The sequence below is a fragment of the Paramisgurnus dabryanus genome, chromosome 17 (assembly GCF_030506205.2).
Source record: "Paramisgurnus dabryanus chromosome 17, PD_genome_1.1, whole genome shotgun sequence".
Classification (NCBI taxonomy): domain Eukaryota; kingdom Metazoa; phylum Chordata; class Actinopteri; order Cypriniformes; family Cobitidae; genus Paramisgurnus; species Paramisgurnus dabryanus.
This window is the reverse complement of record NC_133353.1, coordinates 11,910,538-11,927,629: the sequence shown is the minus strand read 5'-3', so window position 1 is coordinate 11,927,629 and position 17,092 is coordinate 11,910,538. Positions and strand designations below refer to the sequence as shown.

Sequence of the window (17,092 nt, the reverse complement as noted above, 5' to 3'; positions counted from 1 at the left end):
GCAAAATCCAAGATGTTAAAAGCACACTGCTGGTTATTTTAGTGTGTGAATCCCAGCCTAAATTTCCAATTGAACTGCTTAAGTAAAACAAATGACATAATACTAAAAACATAGTAAAGTTTAACAGTAATAGATGTGGATTTGGTGTATTGGAGAACTGTTATGGGCATGAGGTTAGCAATTGTTTACATACACTCACCTAAAGGATTATTAGGAACACCTGTTTAATTTCTCATTAATGCAATTATCTAATCAAACAATCACATGGCAGTTGCTTCAATGCATTTAGGGGTGTGGTCCTGGTCATGACAATCTCCTGAATCCAAACTGAATGTCAGAATGGGAAAGAAAGGTGATTTAAGCAATTTTGAGCATGGCATGGTTGTTGGTGCCAGACGGGCCGGTCTAAGTATTTCACAATTTGCTCAGTTACTGGGATTTTCACGCACAACCATTTCTAGGGTTTACAAAGAATGGTGTGAAAAGGGAAAAACATTCAGTATGCGGCAGTCCTGTGGGCAAAAATGCCTTGTTGATGCTAGAGGTCAGAGAAGAATGGGCCGACTGATTCAAGCTGATAGAAGAGCAACTTTGACTGTAATAACCATTCGTTACAACCAAAGTATGCAGCAAAGCATTTGTAAAGCCATAACACGCACAACCTTGAGGCGAATGTGCTACAACTACAGAAGACCCAACCGGGTACCACTCATCTCCACTACAAACAGGAAAGATGCTACGATTTGCACGAGCTCACCAAACTACATAGTTGAAGAATGGAAAAATTTTGCCTGGTCTAATGAGTCTCGATTTCTGTTGAAACATTCAGATGGTAGAGTCAGAATTTAGCATAAACAGAATGAGAACATGGATCCATCATGCCTTGTTACCACTGTGCAGGCTGGTGGTGGTGGTGTAATGGTGTGGGGGATGTTTTCTTGGCACACTTTAGGCCCCTTAGTGCCAATTGGGCATCGTTTAAATGCCTACCTGAGCATTGTTTCTGGCCATGTCCATCCCTTTATGACCACCATGTACTCATCCTCTGATGGCTACTTTCAGCAGGATAATGCACCATGACACAAAGCTTGAATCATTTCAAATTGGTTTCTTGAACATGACAATGAGTTCACTGTACTAAAATGGCCCCCACAGTCACCAGATCTCAACCCAATAGATCATCTTTGGGATGTGGTGGAACGGGAGCTTTGTGCCCTGGATGTGCATCCCACAAATCTCTTATCAACTGCAAGATGCTGTCCTACCAATATGGGCCAACATTTCTAAAGAATGCTTTCAGCACCTTGTTGAATCAATGCCATGTAGAATTAAGGCAGTTCTAAAGGCGGAGGGGGTCAAACACATTATAAGTATGGTGTTCCTAATAATCCTTTAGGTGAGTGTACTTTTGTGTTGTGATTGACTGTACTAGATGAACATGGGCATGGCCCTTCCGGACATTCGTGTACAAATCCATTTGTGGAACAGAAACAAGCAGAAACAGGTTGCTGAGGTCCATCCTGCAGTATTTTGGCAGCTGTTGGCAGCATTAAAAAAGAATCAAATATTTTCAATAGCATATAATCTAAGTCATGCTATAGACACTTTAGCAGTGTTCCTGCTTGTCAGCCTTTGTCGACTTTCATTTCCTTCTAAGGCTTAATCACTTCTAAGACTTAAATAACTGAAAACAGCATTCAATATCCTGAAAGAATGAGTAACCTCTAAACATTAAAGGTCACATAACTGTTTTTGCCAATCTCATAGTATTGCATCTTTCACATCTTCAAAGAGTCTTTAGTTTTATTAGATTTGTAAAGGATAGATCAGCTGTACTGCTACTTTACCCGAAAAAAAAACACAAGACCCTGTACGGGTACCGCGGGGGAAGCGAGTCATGAACCCATGACCTTTTACACGGCTAACACACCCCTCCACCACTGAGCTATACTGGATCTACTTTCAAGGAGTTGAAAGACCAAACAATAACCGTTAAACAAATCTTTCAAGGTGATGGAAAAATTTTTTTCCCACATTCGAAACAGAAATATTATTATGATTAGGTTGAATAGACTTGGAGGAGACAATACAATCAGACATGTCTCTTTTTGGACATTATAGCTACTGTGTATAAGGTACTGAGACCTAAGAATATCATAAAGCTTTTAACCAAATCCCTAACCTCTTATCTTCAACAGTGCAAGATGTTTAATGAATTATTAGTGTGTATTCTAGCTCGGCCATTCCCAAACTGTGGTCCGCGGACCACTAGTGGTCCGTGAGGGTACTGCAGGTGGTCCGTGTAAAGGCAAAATAAAATATAAAATAATATATTTTTTAAGAAAAATATATTTTTTTAAGAATTTGTTTTAAGAATCTGTTGTACTGATGTGATGACCAGTTATAGTTTTAGTGAGTAAGCCTATTTAGAGGTGCAGATAAATTCAAGACTTTGTGTTGTATTAAGAGGTGGTCCGCGAAAATTCTTGATTACAAATAGTGGTCCACACACACAAAAAGTTTGAAAACCCCTGTTCTAGCTTACCGTTTGACCATCACTAAATGATTTACCAGTGCTGCTGTTGGTGCATTTATAGTTTCACACTTCATTACCTCTGCTCACAGCTCAGTGACAGAAAATGAATCACCTGGCAACAAGTCGACTGTATATCATTGATGGCATTTTAACCTTATTTTTACCTAAACATCATTCCATAAAAATCATGCAGAGCTGAGTACTACAATATATCGAAACAATCTGACCAGAATGCAAGCTTCCTATCATTTACAAACCAACAAAAAAGCTAAAGTTTGTTTTATGACTGCAAAAAATCTAGTGTGGTTAGACTGACCAGCTTCAGGCAAATATTAAAAACTGGACTAGGCACGTTCATGGCATGCAGCATTTAAGTATTCTACATTAAATTTCATCTAACATTGTAAGTTAGACTATACTGGTTAAGGCTGTGTGAAAAAATAAATATGAGAGCTTCTGCTCTGCTTTGGCTAAACAGAGCCCAATACCTGACCATTAGAGTGCTTATAAAAGTCCATTTAGCAGGCTGAGGTAGTAAAACACTGAATATGAACAGGTCATGCCTGTGGCTTTGAGTGATGTTTACGATGTCCATTACAGTTGTGTAAGCTCTGTCTGTGGCCTTTATGTGCCGTTTGTGAAGGCTCTAATAGTGTTTATTTGAGTTCAGTCAGGGCTTATAGAGGTGAGCAGAGAGCTGAAAACAAATCCTTCCTGTGGGAAAGTCCTACTGGCCTGTTTTACTCTATACAGGAGGACAGACTAGAGGAGAAATGGTAGCTGTGTGGAGTTGCTTCATAGAGTTTGCAAAGTTATAAGAAAGGGAAGATGCTCTGAGATCAAGGGCAATGACTTATTCTACCAGAAATAAATTTAATAGGATTTATCAATGACTCAATTATATTTATCAATGAGTTTTCATTTCATGGTTTAGTCATCATTCAGTCTTTTTGTCAAGTACCTGTTTATTCTTGTTCTTTTAGATACGATAATTTCATGACTGAAGATCCGTGTGTAGACCTGTGTGTCTGTAGAGTTGGCTATGCATGTGAGGGCCAAATATTTAAAATGTCCTCACAAATTGAGTGCAACACGTTGAATACTGACATTTAAAGTGGTCCTCAAAATTTGATGGTTCATAAATAAGCCAAACAGTGTTTCGCTGTAAGGTTAGCTTAAAGCTGACATAACACAAGACGTTTTTGCCAATCTAATTTTAATCTTGCTTACCTATAGAGTAGTATTTCATCATTCATATGTCCAAAGAGTCTTTCGTGTTGTCAGATTTATAAAAGAAAGAACAGCCTTTACGATTTTTAGCGGAAAAGGATGAACACTTGAGTACGCGCAGCTTTGGATACTACTTTTGGATTCACAGCCGACATAGATGGAAATCAAACTTAAAAAAATTAAAATAATTTTTTTTTAAATAACCAGCCTTTATACGATACAGAATCGGACACTGAGTCAGTAATGGACAAACAGGAACAATAGCAGCAACGATTACAGCAGGACGTCTCTATCTGGTCATTAATCCTTGTTTGTTTATCCGCTATTTTAATAAAAAAAGCAGTGTAATCCAGTTTTTTACTGCATTTGCCCTTTTTAAAGGCAAAAATGTTTTGCTGTTGTTGGTGTTGTTTATATTACATGCACGTATGCGCAATTGCAAACAAAACATGTAAGATTTTGATTTACTTACGCCTGTGGTTGTGACTTCTAAACGGGGTCTTTTAAAGTTTTGACCGCTCCAACAGTTGTAAACAAGTGGAAAATCCGGCGTCAAACTGAGCCTTATTTGTAAAGCAGTCATCTCCGAAATGCAGCCAGGGAACAAACAAACTCATTCGCAATTACGTTGCTGTCCGGGAAAAACAAACTGCATCCACTGTTGTCTTTAGACAGGGAAAGCTAAATAAGGGTTTCTTATCCTTACATCCAAAAACACACTTCTTTTGTCGAACTATCTTGATAAAACAAAGTTGCAGCGTGCTGTGCAGTGATAGCCTACCGGTGACTTCTACTCGACGGAGCAATGCTAATGCGTGCTTTTCTGGGGGTAAAGGCCCTTAAAAGGAATATGGGGTCAATCAGTCGTAACGGATACCCCCATTGGAAAAAAACTTTCCAAAACTTGAAGGCGTGAGTTTGGCTCAGAAATACTCTGTTACAAGCTCACCTGCTTTTTTGACACTTTGCTTATGTTTAGCATGAGGACTACAACTTTTAAACTGTGTTAATAAGTCTGAATGCATGAAATAGCATTAAACCACCCCTTTAAAGGGATACTTCACCGATTTAGCATTCAGCTTTGTATCTGTAGAAACCCGGCAGTATTACTGAATGACCATGTTTCCCTCCCTCATTTCCCCCTGAGAGGAGAGATATCTGCATTTTGGTTCTGCAAAAAAGTCCTCCGATGATGTAATATGACGATTTTTGCATCATCGGAGGACTTTTTTGCAGAACCAAAATGCAGATATCTCTCCTCTCAGGGGGAAATGATGGAGGGAAACATGGTCATTCAGTAATACTGCCAGGTTTCTACAGATACAAAGCTGAATGCTAAATCGGTGAAGTATCCCTTTAAGGTAACCACCACTGTTTATGATTGTAGCAAATGTAGTTTCTAAGGTCTTTGTGTTAGCTCTTGTAAAAAGAGTACGACTACTTGATTGCATCAATAAACAAATACGCCTTTCATAACATGCCAATTAAACAGAGCTAAACAAAGGCTTATTCTGAACAAACAGAGAAAACGGACAAATACAAAGAACAAAACTCTGGCGAAACAACGAAAGGATGAGGTCCTTTCTAATCCATTTCCAATCATATCTCCACACGCACTCATTAAGCCTTCATCAGGGTTTAGCCAAGGAGATTAGGAAGAGGAGAGAGGAGAAAGAAGATAGGGTTGAATGAGCATCGATCTGCTGGAGGGGAGTGTGCAGCAGGACTTGAAAGACAATGCCAAAACTTCATAAGGGTGGGTTAACACAGACAGGACTGATGGAAAGAGAGAGAGAGAGAGAGAGAGATGGGGAAATATGTGCTTCATCAGCAGTTAGTAGTAAGTGGGGCTAAAGAACAATTGTGGACAGGACAGGCCATTGAGCCCACGAAAAACCACTAAACAAACACATTAAAACCGATAAAAACACATAAAACCACTGCAAACACACTACACACATCCTACAGAGAGCAAATACACACAAAAGCAGGCATAACACAGATACTAAATGCTAAGTATGTGAGATAATTTCACTTACAAAATAATAAAGAACAATAAACCAATAAAAAAATCATGTTTTTTTGGATATCGATACACAAACACACACACTATCAATTGGTCTAAGCCAGCATAAAGACAAAACACACATACTGGATTGCCAACAGAAGAAAACAATAAAAGTACGCACAAAACACAATTTCTGGGAATCATGCCTGCAGATGTTTAATCAAAACCATGTAACCATGAAACACTGGCACAAATGTAAACACACACACAAACACACTGCCCACCTTCTCTTTCCAACTCAGAGCCTGTATAAAAGTTTCTGGATTATGGCTGATCCCAAAGCTCTATTATTTATAAAAGTCACAAACATTTACAAACATTAAGTAATCATATGGTGGAGTATTTTTTTCTGCAACAGCAAATTAAACACAAACTGATTGACTTTTCATATGCATATCCATATGAATAAGAGACAATGCAGCACACAATATGGTCGTTCTGACTGCCTATGGCATCCCTATTTGAAGGCTGCATAAAATGCATTCTTCTTTCCTCGGGCTGCGAAGTATAAAACAAATGGATCCTTGACAACATCGGTCATCCAGAGAGTCATTGCGTGCCTGGAACGACTGGACATTATAAAATAAACATTTAAAAACTTTGTTAAAGTGTGTATTTTGAATAAATATCCTTGTCACTGTTTTTAGTAGGCTATTATAAATGAAGTTTTCTGCAATACTGTGTGTTGTTGCATTTTACTTTTGTATATTTCTAAGGTTGGTTAATTTGGTATACTGTTGGTTAACTTAATCTACATCAACTTGTCGTATTTTCAGCCTTCAAATTTGGACACATCTATAGAGTCACATACAGTAAGGTGCTTGCCAATCTGAGCAACCTAAAGTGTTTTTTTTTGCGCAATTTGAACATAAAAAAAAACGAAATTTAGGGTACATTTGATTTGGTGTCAAAATTAATTTTTTGGTCAAAAATGTGTTGTTTAATTGTGATTTTAGATATTTGTCTATTTTTCAAATTCTTGCATGACTGAAATAACTGCCTGGATGCATTTCAAATACAGCGGGGAAAATGAGTATTTGACACACACATCAGCAATTTTATCAGTAAGGAGATTTCTAAGTGGGCTATTGACACAACATTTCCACCAGATGTAGCCATCAAGCCAAATATTGAATTCATACAAAAAATCAGAACATTTAAGTATACAAGTTGAGTCATAATAAATAAAGTGCAATGACCCAGGGAATAAGGATTGAAAACAATGACATAAAAAGCCAAGAGATCACCTGAAATCTGTCAGTATTGAGAGAGAAACCCTGCCCCCTTATAGGTACTAATTGATATCAGCTGCTTTAGTCCTAATTGATGGCTTAAAGGTTTCTCATTACCCAGGAGGCACACAGAAAAGACTATTGATGGGTAAAAAGCAAAGAACTCTCTCAAGATTTTCGTAATCTTATCATTGAAAAGCATTTTGATGGGAATGGTAATAGGTGCATTTCCAGAATGCTGAATGTTCCTGTGAGCACTGTGGGGGCCATTATCCGGAAATGGAAGATCAGGTGCTCAACGTAAGATCCCTGTCCGAGAAGTCATTGTGTACTAACTGATTACAAACAAATGTAATTTTTACATTAGTTTGTCGTAATAAACCATTATTTTTATTTTATTTTACTTAAGTACTTAATTACTATGTTGTGACAAAAAAAACATATACATTTTCAGAGATAAAAGTATACACTGTAAAAAATTTCTGTTAAAATTACAGTGGCAACTGTTTGTCAAAGTTAAATGAACATTGAAGGGACAATGAATCTGTCAGTTTGATTGTTTTATAATGTTGTATGAGGTCTTCTTCTGATGTTTGCGTGGTTTTTACAATCAAAAACATCAAAAGCAATAAGTTATACGCTATTTTGTAACATGGTTCTGGTGCTGTCTGGAGAAAAGCTTCATTTGAAGGGACGGGCCACATTGAAGACCTGGACGTAAACGCCCACTGCTATTGGATAGCTTCATTCCCCGTCACTACATGTGGGGAAATGTTTTAAAAATATTAATGTGTAAAAATAGCAGCTGAACACAAATATGTTTGAGCCACAAAAGATTCTGAGTGCTAAAGATGAAACAAATAAATTACTATGTATAGTAAAGTAGAAACAAAACTTTAAAATCGACGTGATTAAATTACCGTATACAACACAGTAAGCGCGCATCGGAATCTAAACTGGGGCTGGTAAGTCCTTATAACTAACTTTTTTGTATATTTCTATTGTGCTTGTGAGGTTGCTCTTACATACACATAACATTACATACCACGGTTATAAGATAAAAAAGCTTTGTTGAGTGTTGGACCTTTCAAACGCAACTCGCCTAAATTACGTATACAACACAGTAAGCGGGCATCAGAATCTAAAATGCGCCTGGTAAGTCCTTCTTTATCACTAACTTTGTATATTTCTATTGTTATATTACAGTCGTATGGTTAAGTGTTGCACCTTTATTAATCGTTTAATGTGTTTAGACACTGATGTTACAACAGGCCATATCAAGCGATCTCTTACTAAGCAATAGTAAAACGTAGTAACTAAAAAAAAGTAAAATGTTTTTCTTACTGTGTGTACTGTTGTGTCATTCCTGCCAGATGCAACATTAGTGGTGCTTTTAATCACAGTCTCTCTGCAAATCCAGTGGCTTCTTTACAAATGAATCCGTGGTACACAAAGTAAACAAACACTCCCCACGCGAGCTCGAACTTCTTTAAAATCAAACTTTAACAACGCATTCCTAATGTTATGTTCAGAGCCTCCGTTATACAGCGGTTGTGTTCTTCCCATAGATGGTTCTTTCACAACCGAACACTCCGTTGGGTAACGTACTCATAACAGATCACCGCGTCAAAATAAAACTCAGGAAAAATGTATTTAAAAGTCATATTGGTTACATTTGGCAATCTTTAAAGACATGTTTACTGATTGTTGAGACACTGCATGGTTTGCTTTAAACCACATGTGTCACGCAAAGCTGTGGACGGGGCTACAAAAGTGGTCGTTGTATTTGGGTTTGGGGAGGTGTTATCAATTCTGACGTCATATTTCAGCACATTCCTGAATCATTCCTGGCTTGGTGCCAAAAACTGTTATATTTCAGTGGCACAGACATTTTCAGTTTTGAAACTTGCAGGATGTTCATTTAAATGATGACCTCTTATATAATAAATTATCAAGTTAAAATTGATTGTTTGACAGCTCCTTTAAACATTAACAAGTCTTTATCTTTACAGAATAAAACTAAAATAACAGCCTCAAGCAAAGCATTCTGGGAATTAAAATAAAAACAGAAAAAGGCTGATGAGGATTTCTGGTTCCCAGAATGGTTAGCTTTTCTGTAAAGACAAAGACTTGTTAATGTTTAATGTTCATTTAACTTTGAACAAACGTTGCCAGTAAATAACATAAATATAGTATTACACTGACATAACTGCCTCTGAAAGTATAGGGTGAGTTTTTGTCAAAGCAAGCATAATTTAGTTGGGCTTTTATGCAATATTTATCTTAAAGAGAAGGGAAGGCGCAGCGCAGCCTTTAAAGCACAAAAAGCCCATCCCTAAAAACAACCAGTCAATATGTTACAGTCCTTCTGGCTCTAACACACATGTACACACAGGTTTGAAATGTGAATGTGGGGTGAACTTAACAGCCTCTGAGCTCAATGTGTGAGACTGGAAAACATTTGGTGGAGTGGAGTCACTCCCATTATCCTCCTCGGGCGAGCAGCTTTTATCCCTCAATCACAAACATTTAAAACCCCAAACAGACTAACGTTTAAGTGTTGCATGTGAGTGTTTGCTTGAGTTTCTCTCTGATTTTTTCCGCTCTACAGTCAAATGCTTCCTAACAAACCTATAAGAGTCACAATTTGACCTACATCTGCAGTCAGCTAAAAAGTGTGTTAAGATGCAGGCAGGACTTAAGATCCAGATGCAAATGACACCATACGCCCACATTATGTTTTCTTAAATTGAGGCAAGAACTTGGAACCCACAGACCTCTCACAGCTTGGCACATTGCTTACAACATTTATTTGGCCAAAATGGATAGGCTATTTCAACTTTTATGCCAAACATATCCTCTGTCCTCACAATAGTTTGGAGTGTTGGAACTTTTATCTTTTCCTCAGCAGCTGATGTTATGAGTTTATGCTTGCATATAAGTGTGTCCAAGATTGTTGCTGTCCAATCCTTCCTATCAGGGCCAAGACTATCATTTTACAGCCACAGTTTAACGGTCTGCCAAAAACAAATACATTGACAGTCTTTCAGTAAGAACAATAGAGACACAAGAGGGGTAGATAAAGAGAGACTTCATTTCAACTCATGCACAAAGATATAAAATATACCTGCAAAAAGGCTAAATCAATTAATCTCAATAAAAGCAAGCACTGTGTCGGCTCAAATTCTGCTCCACTGAGCAGTTCTGTTGTCTCACACAAATATGAACCAATAAAGAAGTGGAACGGATCATTTTGGAAAGTGAAACAACAGTATATTTTGGGGACACACACACACACATAAATAAACAAAATGTGCTTTTCCGGTTTTGTCCATTTACAATAGATCTGATACAGAGCCCTTATATGTCAGAAAGTGTTTGTGTATAAGCAATAAATGATTTTTATACATTATGGGACAGTTAAAATGAATGGCGCTTTTGGATAAAAGCATCTGCCAAATGCATAAATTAAATGTTAATTTAATGAGAGCAAAAATGACCCCCATGCTGAAGAAACAAACCTTACAGCATTTGAAATGTGTGGCAAAGTTAATGGTGAACAAAATGGGTTGCATCGTTTTGGCAGATGATTTGGGGCCATGATGAAAATACCACGCGGCAAAGATGTTGTCTGAAGTCAGCTGCCAACATCTGGAGTTTCTCTCTCTTCATCCATTTAACAACCATCTCTTCCCCTCACGTGCACTTATCCCCCTTACTCTATCTATCTATCTATCTATCTATCTATCTATCTATCTATCTATCTATCTATCTATCTATCTATCTATCTATCTATCTATCTATCTATCAGAATTGTATTCGAACCATTAAAAACATTACAAAATGTTTGGGGTCTTATAACCTTAGGATTTATTGGTGTTGGTGGCCCTCATCAGCCAGATATAACATCACACCAGATGCCAACACATTACCAGCAGAGACCTTTATAGTTTTCATTAATATCAATAAAATTTCCATTATACCCTATAGGCAGTTCACATTAAGATTTCTGTCTCGTTTTATTATTATTATTTTTTTTTTTTTTGCAGAGCTATAAAATACGTTTTATGTGGCTGTGTAAGGACTTATTATTATGTAAAAGTAACTCGCAATGTGCACAGACCACATTTAATAAACACAGGTAAAGTGTTTAAGTGTTTAATGTCTTTTTTTGGTACATTACTCACCGGTCCCACACGCTCCCCGCTGTATGAAAAGCACCGGCGGCTGCTGCACACTCTGCGCCCGGTTACTGACCCGCTTCAGCTCGCAGATGTTATCATACGAGACCCCATCACTGCCACACACCGGGTCGCTGCTCTTGCACACGCAGACTCCGTTTTTCCCTCTCCTCCTGACGGTGGCGGAGTACCCCACTCCTCCGGTAACGGAGCACTTCAAACCCTCTCCACACACCGGGTCCCCCAGCTTACCCACTCCGCCGCACGCTTCGCCCTCCCCAGAAGCGCACACCATGCAGCAGTTACAGTGATCCATCACCTGTCCCGTCTTACAGTCTTTCGGCATCGTCGGGCACATGGACTTATCGCAGAGACTCGGACAGCCGCCGACCACATAACGTTTACTACTGTCGGCTTGCAACGACGGTAAGACGCAGATGCAAAACAAAGTTACCCAAATCATAATTCAGCCTCGTCGGATGAATAAGGAATGCAAATATAGGATATAAAGATAGGGAAAAGTATGGAATAATCTGTCAGGCGAGCGACAGAGCTGCATCCAAGCAGGAAAAATCTTTGGACCGAGTGCTGTAAATTGGTGAGCGGCGGTTGCGAGCACAATGCGCGTCTTCTGCTTTTCTGCTGGCGCAGCGTTTATAAATGCGCGCACACTTAACACACAATGCCAACAAGCGCTGCGATTGGACTGAATGTTGGAACACTCTTCAAAATTATGTGTCATCAGAGCCGCGTAGCCTATCCTTAAGAACTTGGCATATTCTAATGGTTTCCATTACAATCCATTATGAAATATCAGCTGTTTACTATTAAATCCATTACAAAATGTTGTGTTTTTGGGCCTTCTTCCAGTAATATTAAATAGGCTAGTGCTGTATTGGTCCCCATCCACCAGATAACATCCCACCAATAGATTAGAGACAGAGACTGGTATTAAACATTAACCTCCCTACTGAAAAATCCAGCTGGTAGCTGGTTAAAGGTGGGAGTAGCTGGTTTAAGCTGGTCCTCCCAGCCTGGCAAAGTTAGCCAAGCTGGTGGGTCAGATGATCTTACAGCCTGACCAGCTAGACCAGCATAAAAAGTGACCAAAACACATCTAGACCAGCTTGCTACACTAGCAATACTAGCTAAAACCAAGCTGGGAGACCAGCTAAAACCAGATTACCAGCTTATGCTGGTCTTTAGCTGGATTTTTCAGTAGGGCTGTCAAGAATCATTAATTTTCATAAGCCATCTTCGATTGGCATAAAGTTTAACACAGATAAGGCTTTGGGTAAAGAGTGTTTTACCACAAACAAAAAAAAATTAGCAAAAAAAAAAAAAAGGAAACAGCACACTCTGAAAAAAGCTAGTTATTTTCAACATAGCATTGGGTCAAGAAAGGACAAATCCAGCCGTTAGGTTAAATTAACCCCCCTTCCAAAAACGTGTATTTGTTCACCCAACAATGGGTTGAAAGAACCAGATTAAATTACAACTCGGGTTGGGTTTGTCTCTTTTTGACCCAACACTGGGTTGAAAATAACCCAACATTGTTTACATGCTGGTCTGGTCAACTTACAACTTGATTAACCCTGATAACCATTTTTGTGGTAAAACATGGACTGAAAGATTCAAAGGTGGGGGTGAGTGCAAGCATTTTATAGGCCAATAATGTGGCACGTAGTTCTTTTTGGCACACAAAAATGAGATGCTAGTAGGCATGCAATTATGCTGTGTTTGTAAAATGTAAAAACAACAAATTAGTCAAAAAACAGACTCTTGGACCATTGTAGTTGTGGGTGTGGGCCCTGGCCTGAATATTGTTACATATTGTTTTTGTGGTTAAGTAGACTCTTAAAGGGATAGTTCACACAAAAACAAAAATTCTGTCATGATGCTACATATCTTTATAGTTTTCTTTCTGGTGACCACAAAGGAAGATATTTTCAGGACCATGAGCTCCATTCACTTTTGTAGTATTCTTTTATCATACTATGGAAGTAAATGGGGCTGATGATCGATTTGTTTTTTTAAACATTCCTCAAAATGATTCCTTGATCAGAAAAAAAAGTTATACAGGTTTGTAACAACATGAGAGTAAATGTTGACAGAATTTCATTTTTGGATGAACTATCCCTTTAAAAATAAAGGTTTATATAGTGATGCCATACGTTGGACAGTTCTTCTTACTGATGATTTAGTTACATTAGCATTTTTTAGATTATAAAGCACTGTAAATCATTGCAAAACCAACGCAGAGGTAACTAGAAGAAACCTATGTGATTATTCATTTAAGTTGAATATTAAATAATAAGAGTAAATGCGAATATTGACTTATAAAAATTAAATAAATTTTTTGAATATCCTAATAAAGAGTTGATCCACTTGTGTAAGCTTTTAAAGTGTATAGGAAGGGCTAGAGATAAAGTTGGAGTACTTTGTTTGTGATGTTACAAAAAACGGCAAACCACTTATGAAACTTCAACAGCTTTAACAACATTAACCCCAGCTGACACCACAGCTGTCACGGTGTAATAGCCAGTGACATCACATCCTCATTGAAAGTTTACATGAAACACACAGGACGTGGTTGTATTTTGACAGCTTAACATGCTATAAGACCAATAATAACTTGCAAGTAAGGTTAAATGACCTAATGTATAGTATTTCAATTAATGAGTCATCTTATTTAATGAGTTACTAATGAGTCATCAAAAAAAAATTCTCTCAACAAGTATTGTTTCAAAATTGTAAAAACTAATAACTCAGTAAAAGCACTTTTTGTATAATTGCCTCCAGAAGAAAAATTGCTTCACAAATTTTTGGAAAAAAGCATCTGCTAAATGTAAAAATGCCTAAATGATCGTTGACTAGTTGTTCACTGTGGTTTAATAGATGTTTTCAGAGAGTCAATAAGTAGGTGAATATCTACAATACTTTCCAACATCCAAAAGGGGGCGATAAAGTCTCCTTTTTCATTAACAGACAATTTAATAATTAAATAGTCCTGGATCCCTTATACTGTAACATTCCTGCTGGGAAGAAATAGGCAGTACAGCAACAGTTGTAACATGTTCTTATTGGGTACTGTTAAAATCTTATAACAAAAGAATAGCACTTAATGAATTTGCTTAATACAATGTTTGAGTCCTCATTATGTATTAAGTTCTTTTAAAGCATAAGACACCCAATGCTGTTGTTTTGTATTGTGCTCAACAAAACCCAATTCCATTAATAACCTATTAAATATCACACCAATGTCTTGAAAGTCATAGAAACTTAAAACACCATATTACTCAACTGGATAAGTTTAGAACAGGTTTATTGCCTTGTCATGTTCTTATAATAAATAATACAAACCAACAATATTAAAACTGTTACAGAAAAAAAGAAAAGGGCTAAAATTGCCAGACCTCTAATAGTTAAAGGCACAGGCACTGCTTTAGACAGCCTTTTAGGACCTTAGCAGGTAACTCAGGTGACACAGAGGGACACGGATCACAGTGCAATGATATAAAACACACTGAAAAGCATTTTGTCAACAGGCATAGTAGTCATATTTAAATCCCTATAACACACAAGGCAACAATATGAACAATTCAAAAGCAGAGGAACCACACATACACACACACACGCACGCACACACAAATACAATCATACAATAAAAGGCAAATGGCCACTATATAACAAGGACCTTAACAATTACACAGCATCAATGCACTGTCTACTGTATAAAGCCTATTAAATTATTTAAAAACCTGTGGATTATATCCACAAATGTTTAGTGGACACAAACAAGAATTACAGTTACAAGAATTCACCCATACCAATGTATACGTTTGAATAAAATAAAGGTAAATAGACTGTCAGTCAAAATAAACCCCAGCTTAGTCCACAGGAATAGTTAGTCACATTAACAGTACATAAAAGAGAAAATAGAATGCTGTACAGAAAAAAATACAAGAGAACGTCCGGAAACTTTTGGGAATTTTTGGACTGGAGCACTAAATCAAACGCTTCCCCTCCCCATCTGTGGTTAGGATAAGAATCTTCATCCATTTAGTCACAGTTGAGACACAGCCCTCCAACATATTCCCATATGTGTTTATTCTTTTCAGGTGTCCATAACAAGAACAAAGTTCATTATTTCTCCCGGTTTGCCTTTAAATATTCCATTCATTTCTTCCTTACTTTCTGCTACTTTCTTGTGTCAATGCAGAAAAGAAGTGAATAGAAGCTTAAAGAGCAGGAGTTACTTTAAAGAACCTTTGGTGTTTGTTGTAGTGTTGTACCCTAGTCTTAATTTCTGACCTACATGACTCAGAAGAAAACGATTTTCCGCCTGTTTTATGATTTTGAACTTGGTCGACAGGTTACATCCAGTCAGTTTGGATCCAGTTGGGTATTTGGGCCAGAGGTAAAAGTTTGAACTGTCAGACTTCACTGACAGGCAGATCCGCACAATCCGAGTCAGGTTTCAGCGAGGACGCGTCGCACATCCCGAAGCTGCTGCGGCGGCGCCAGGGCGATTCGTGTGTCACTTGGAGAGGCGGGTTTCTTGCAGTGACAGGCGGGCGTGTGGGCGGGGCAAGGGCAGCAGGCTCATGAAGTGTTCGCTGTCCCATGCCAGCCCTCGTGGAACCTGACACGGCAGGGCTGGGCGCACAGGGGCCGATGTGACCCGCGTGCTGGCGATAGAAACAGGAACTGCCAACAATGTGCTCCTGGACAAGGCAGAGAGAAAATAGAACAGATACATTAAAGTCAATACAGAAAAGGTACAGACCAGCTGTTTAAGGTTCTGGTCTGAATAAGGTGGCATTGTTACAGTTTGTTACAGGACTCAACAGGATTAGAAATTACAACTGTGATTAAGGTAAATGAGACAAAACATCTGCATTAAGGTGTATGCGGTACAGTAATGATTTGAGAGCAGTCTCAGCTGTAAGAAGAACATTTAGGTTTAAGAAAGCAGAAGAATATCAGAGGTACCAGGGCACCAGCAGCAGAGCACCAGATGAGAAGTGTTAGTATTCAGAAAGCCCAGCTGTCTCCCTCACTGGAAAACAGAAGATGAACATGGGAGAATGTGAGCAGCAAAGAGGAAAAAAGAAGGCAGAGAGAGAAAAATACAAAAAAAGAGTGATAGACAACACAGAAATAAGAATGAAAATAAGAAATGGAAGTGAGGGAGAGAGATTAAAATTAAGTTATAGCTGAATTCTTAAGCATTAGGCGTAAGCCACACAAAATGAGGGCCTAAATTAAGAGACCACCAGACACTGGTCACTTGATCACACTTTTGAAACTTTAGTAAGTGCGTAATGTTGCTGTTAGAGCATAAATAATACCTGTAAAAGCTCAAAGTTAAATGCCAAGCGATGTATTTTCTTTAACAGAAGTCCCCTTTAAAAGCCTACAGTGAAAGGCCGGTTTGGACTACAGCCCTCTATCCCGAATGACGTCAATAAAACTAAACTCCGCCCACAGAAATACGTCAGTCGCCAGCTAAGCTCAAACGGCTTTGCTAAGCTAAGCTGCTGTCGAATCACAACACATCAAACCAACTACACAATCAGAGCTCATTACGTATTTCTGAAGGAGGGACTTCATAGAACAAAGAAGACATCAGTCCGTTTTTAGGACAGTGAAAACAGCGGTATACAGATAAGTACATTTTATGAAAAATACCGCGTTTTTTCACACAGGAAACATGAACATGTTATATTGCGCACTGTAAATACAATCAAAGCTTCAAAAACACAGAAAGAACGGGGAAAAAAATCCTTTAAAATCCTTTTTTAAATGAAAAAATGATGTACATAATTCTGGGATAACATGA

At 38.1% G+C, this 17,092-nt stretch overlaps 2 protein-coding genes across 3 annotated transcripts in view; both read right to left on the bottom strand.

Annotated features, from left to right (window-relative positions):
* htra1a (HtrA serine peptidase 1a) overlaps positions 1 to 11,882 on the bottom strand; it is a 33,863-nt gene extending 21,981 nt beyond the window's left edge. The window contains exon 1 of the mRNA XM_065244968.2: positions 11,254 to 11,882. Within this exon, the coding sequence (XP_065101040.2) occupies positions 11,254 to 11,710 (457 nt within the window). The 5' untranslated portion in view covers positions 11,711 to 11,882. The remainder of the gene's footprint in view (positions 1 to 11,253) is intronic.
* A 2,673-nt stretch (positions 11,883 to 14,555) lies between these two features.
* plekha1a (pleckstrin homology domain containing, family A (phosphoinositide binding specific) member 1a) overlaps positions 14,556 to 17,092 on the bottom strand; it is a 35,377-nt gene continuing 32,840 nt past the window's right edge. For both annotated transcript variants that reach the window (XM_073812296.1, XM_073812295.1), the window contains one exon: positions 14,556 to 15,974. In XM_073812296.1, coding sequence (XP_073668397.1) covers positions 15,788 to 15,974 — 187 coding nt within the window. In that variant the 3' untranslated portion in view covers positions 14,556 to 15,787. The remainder of the gene's footprint in view (positions 15,975 to 17,092) is intronic.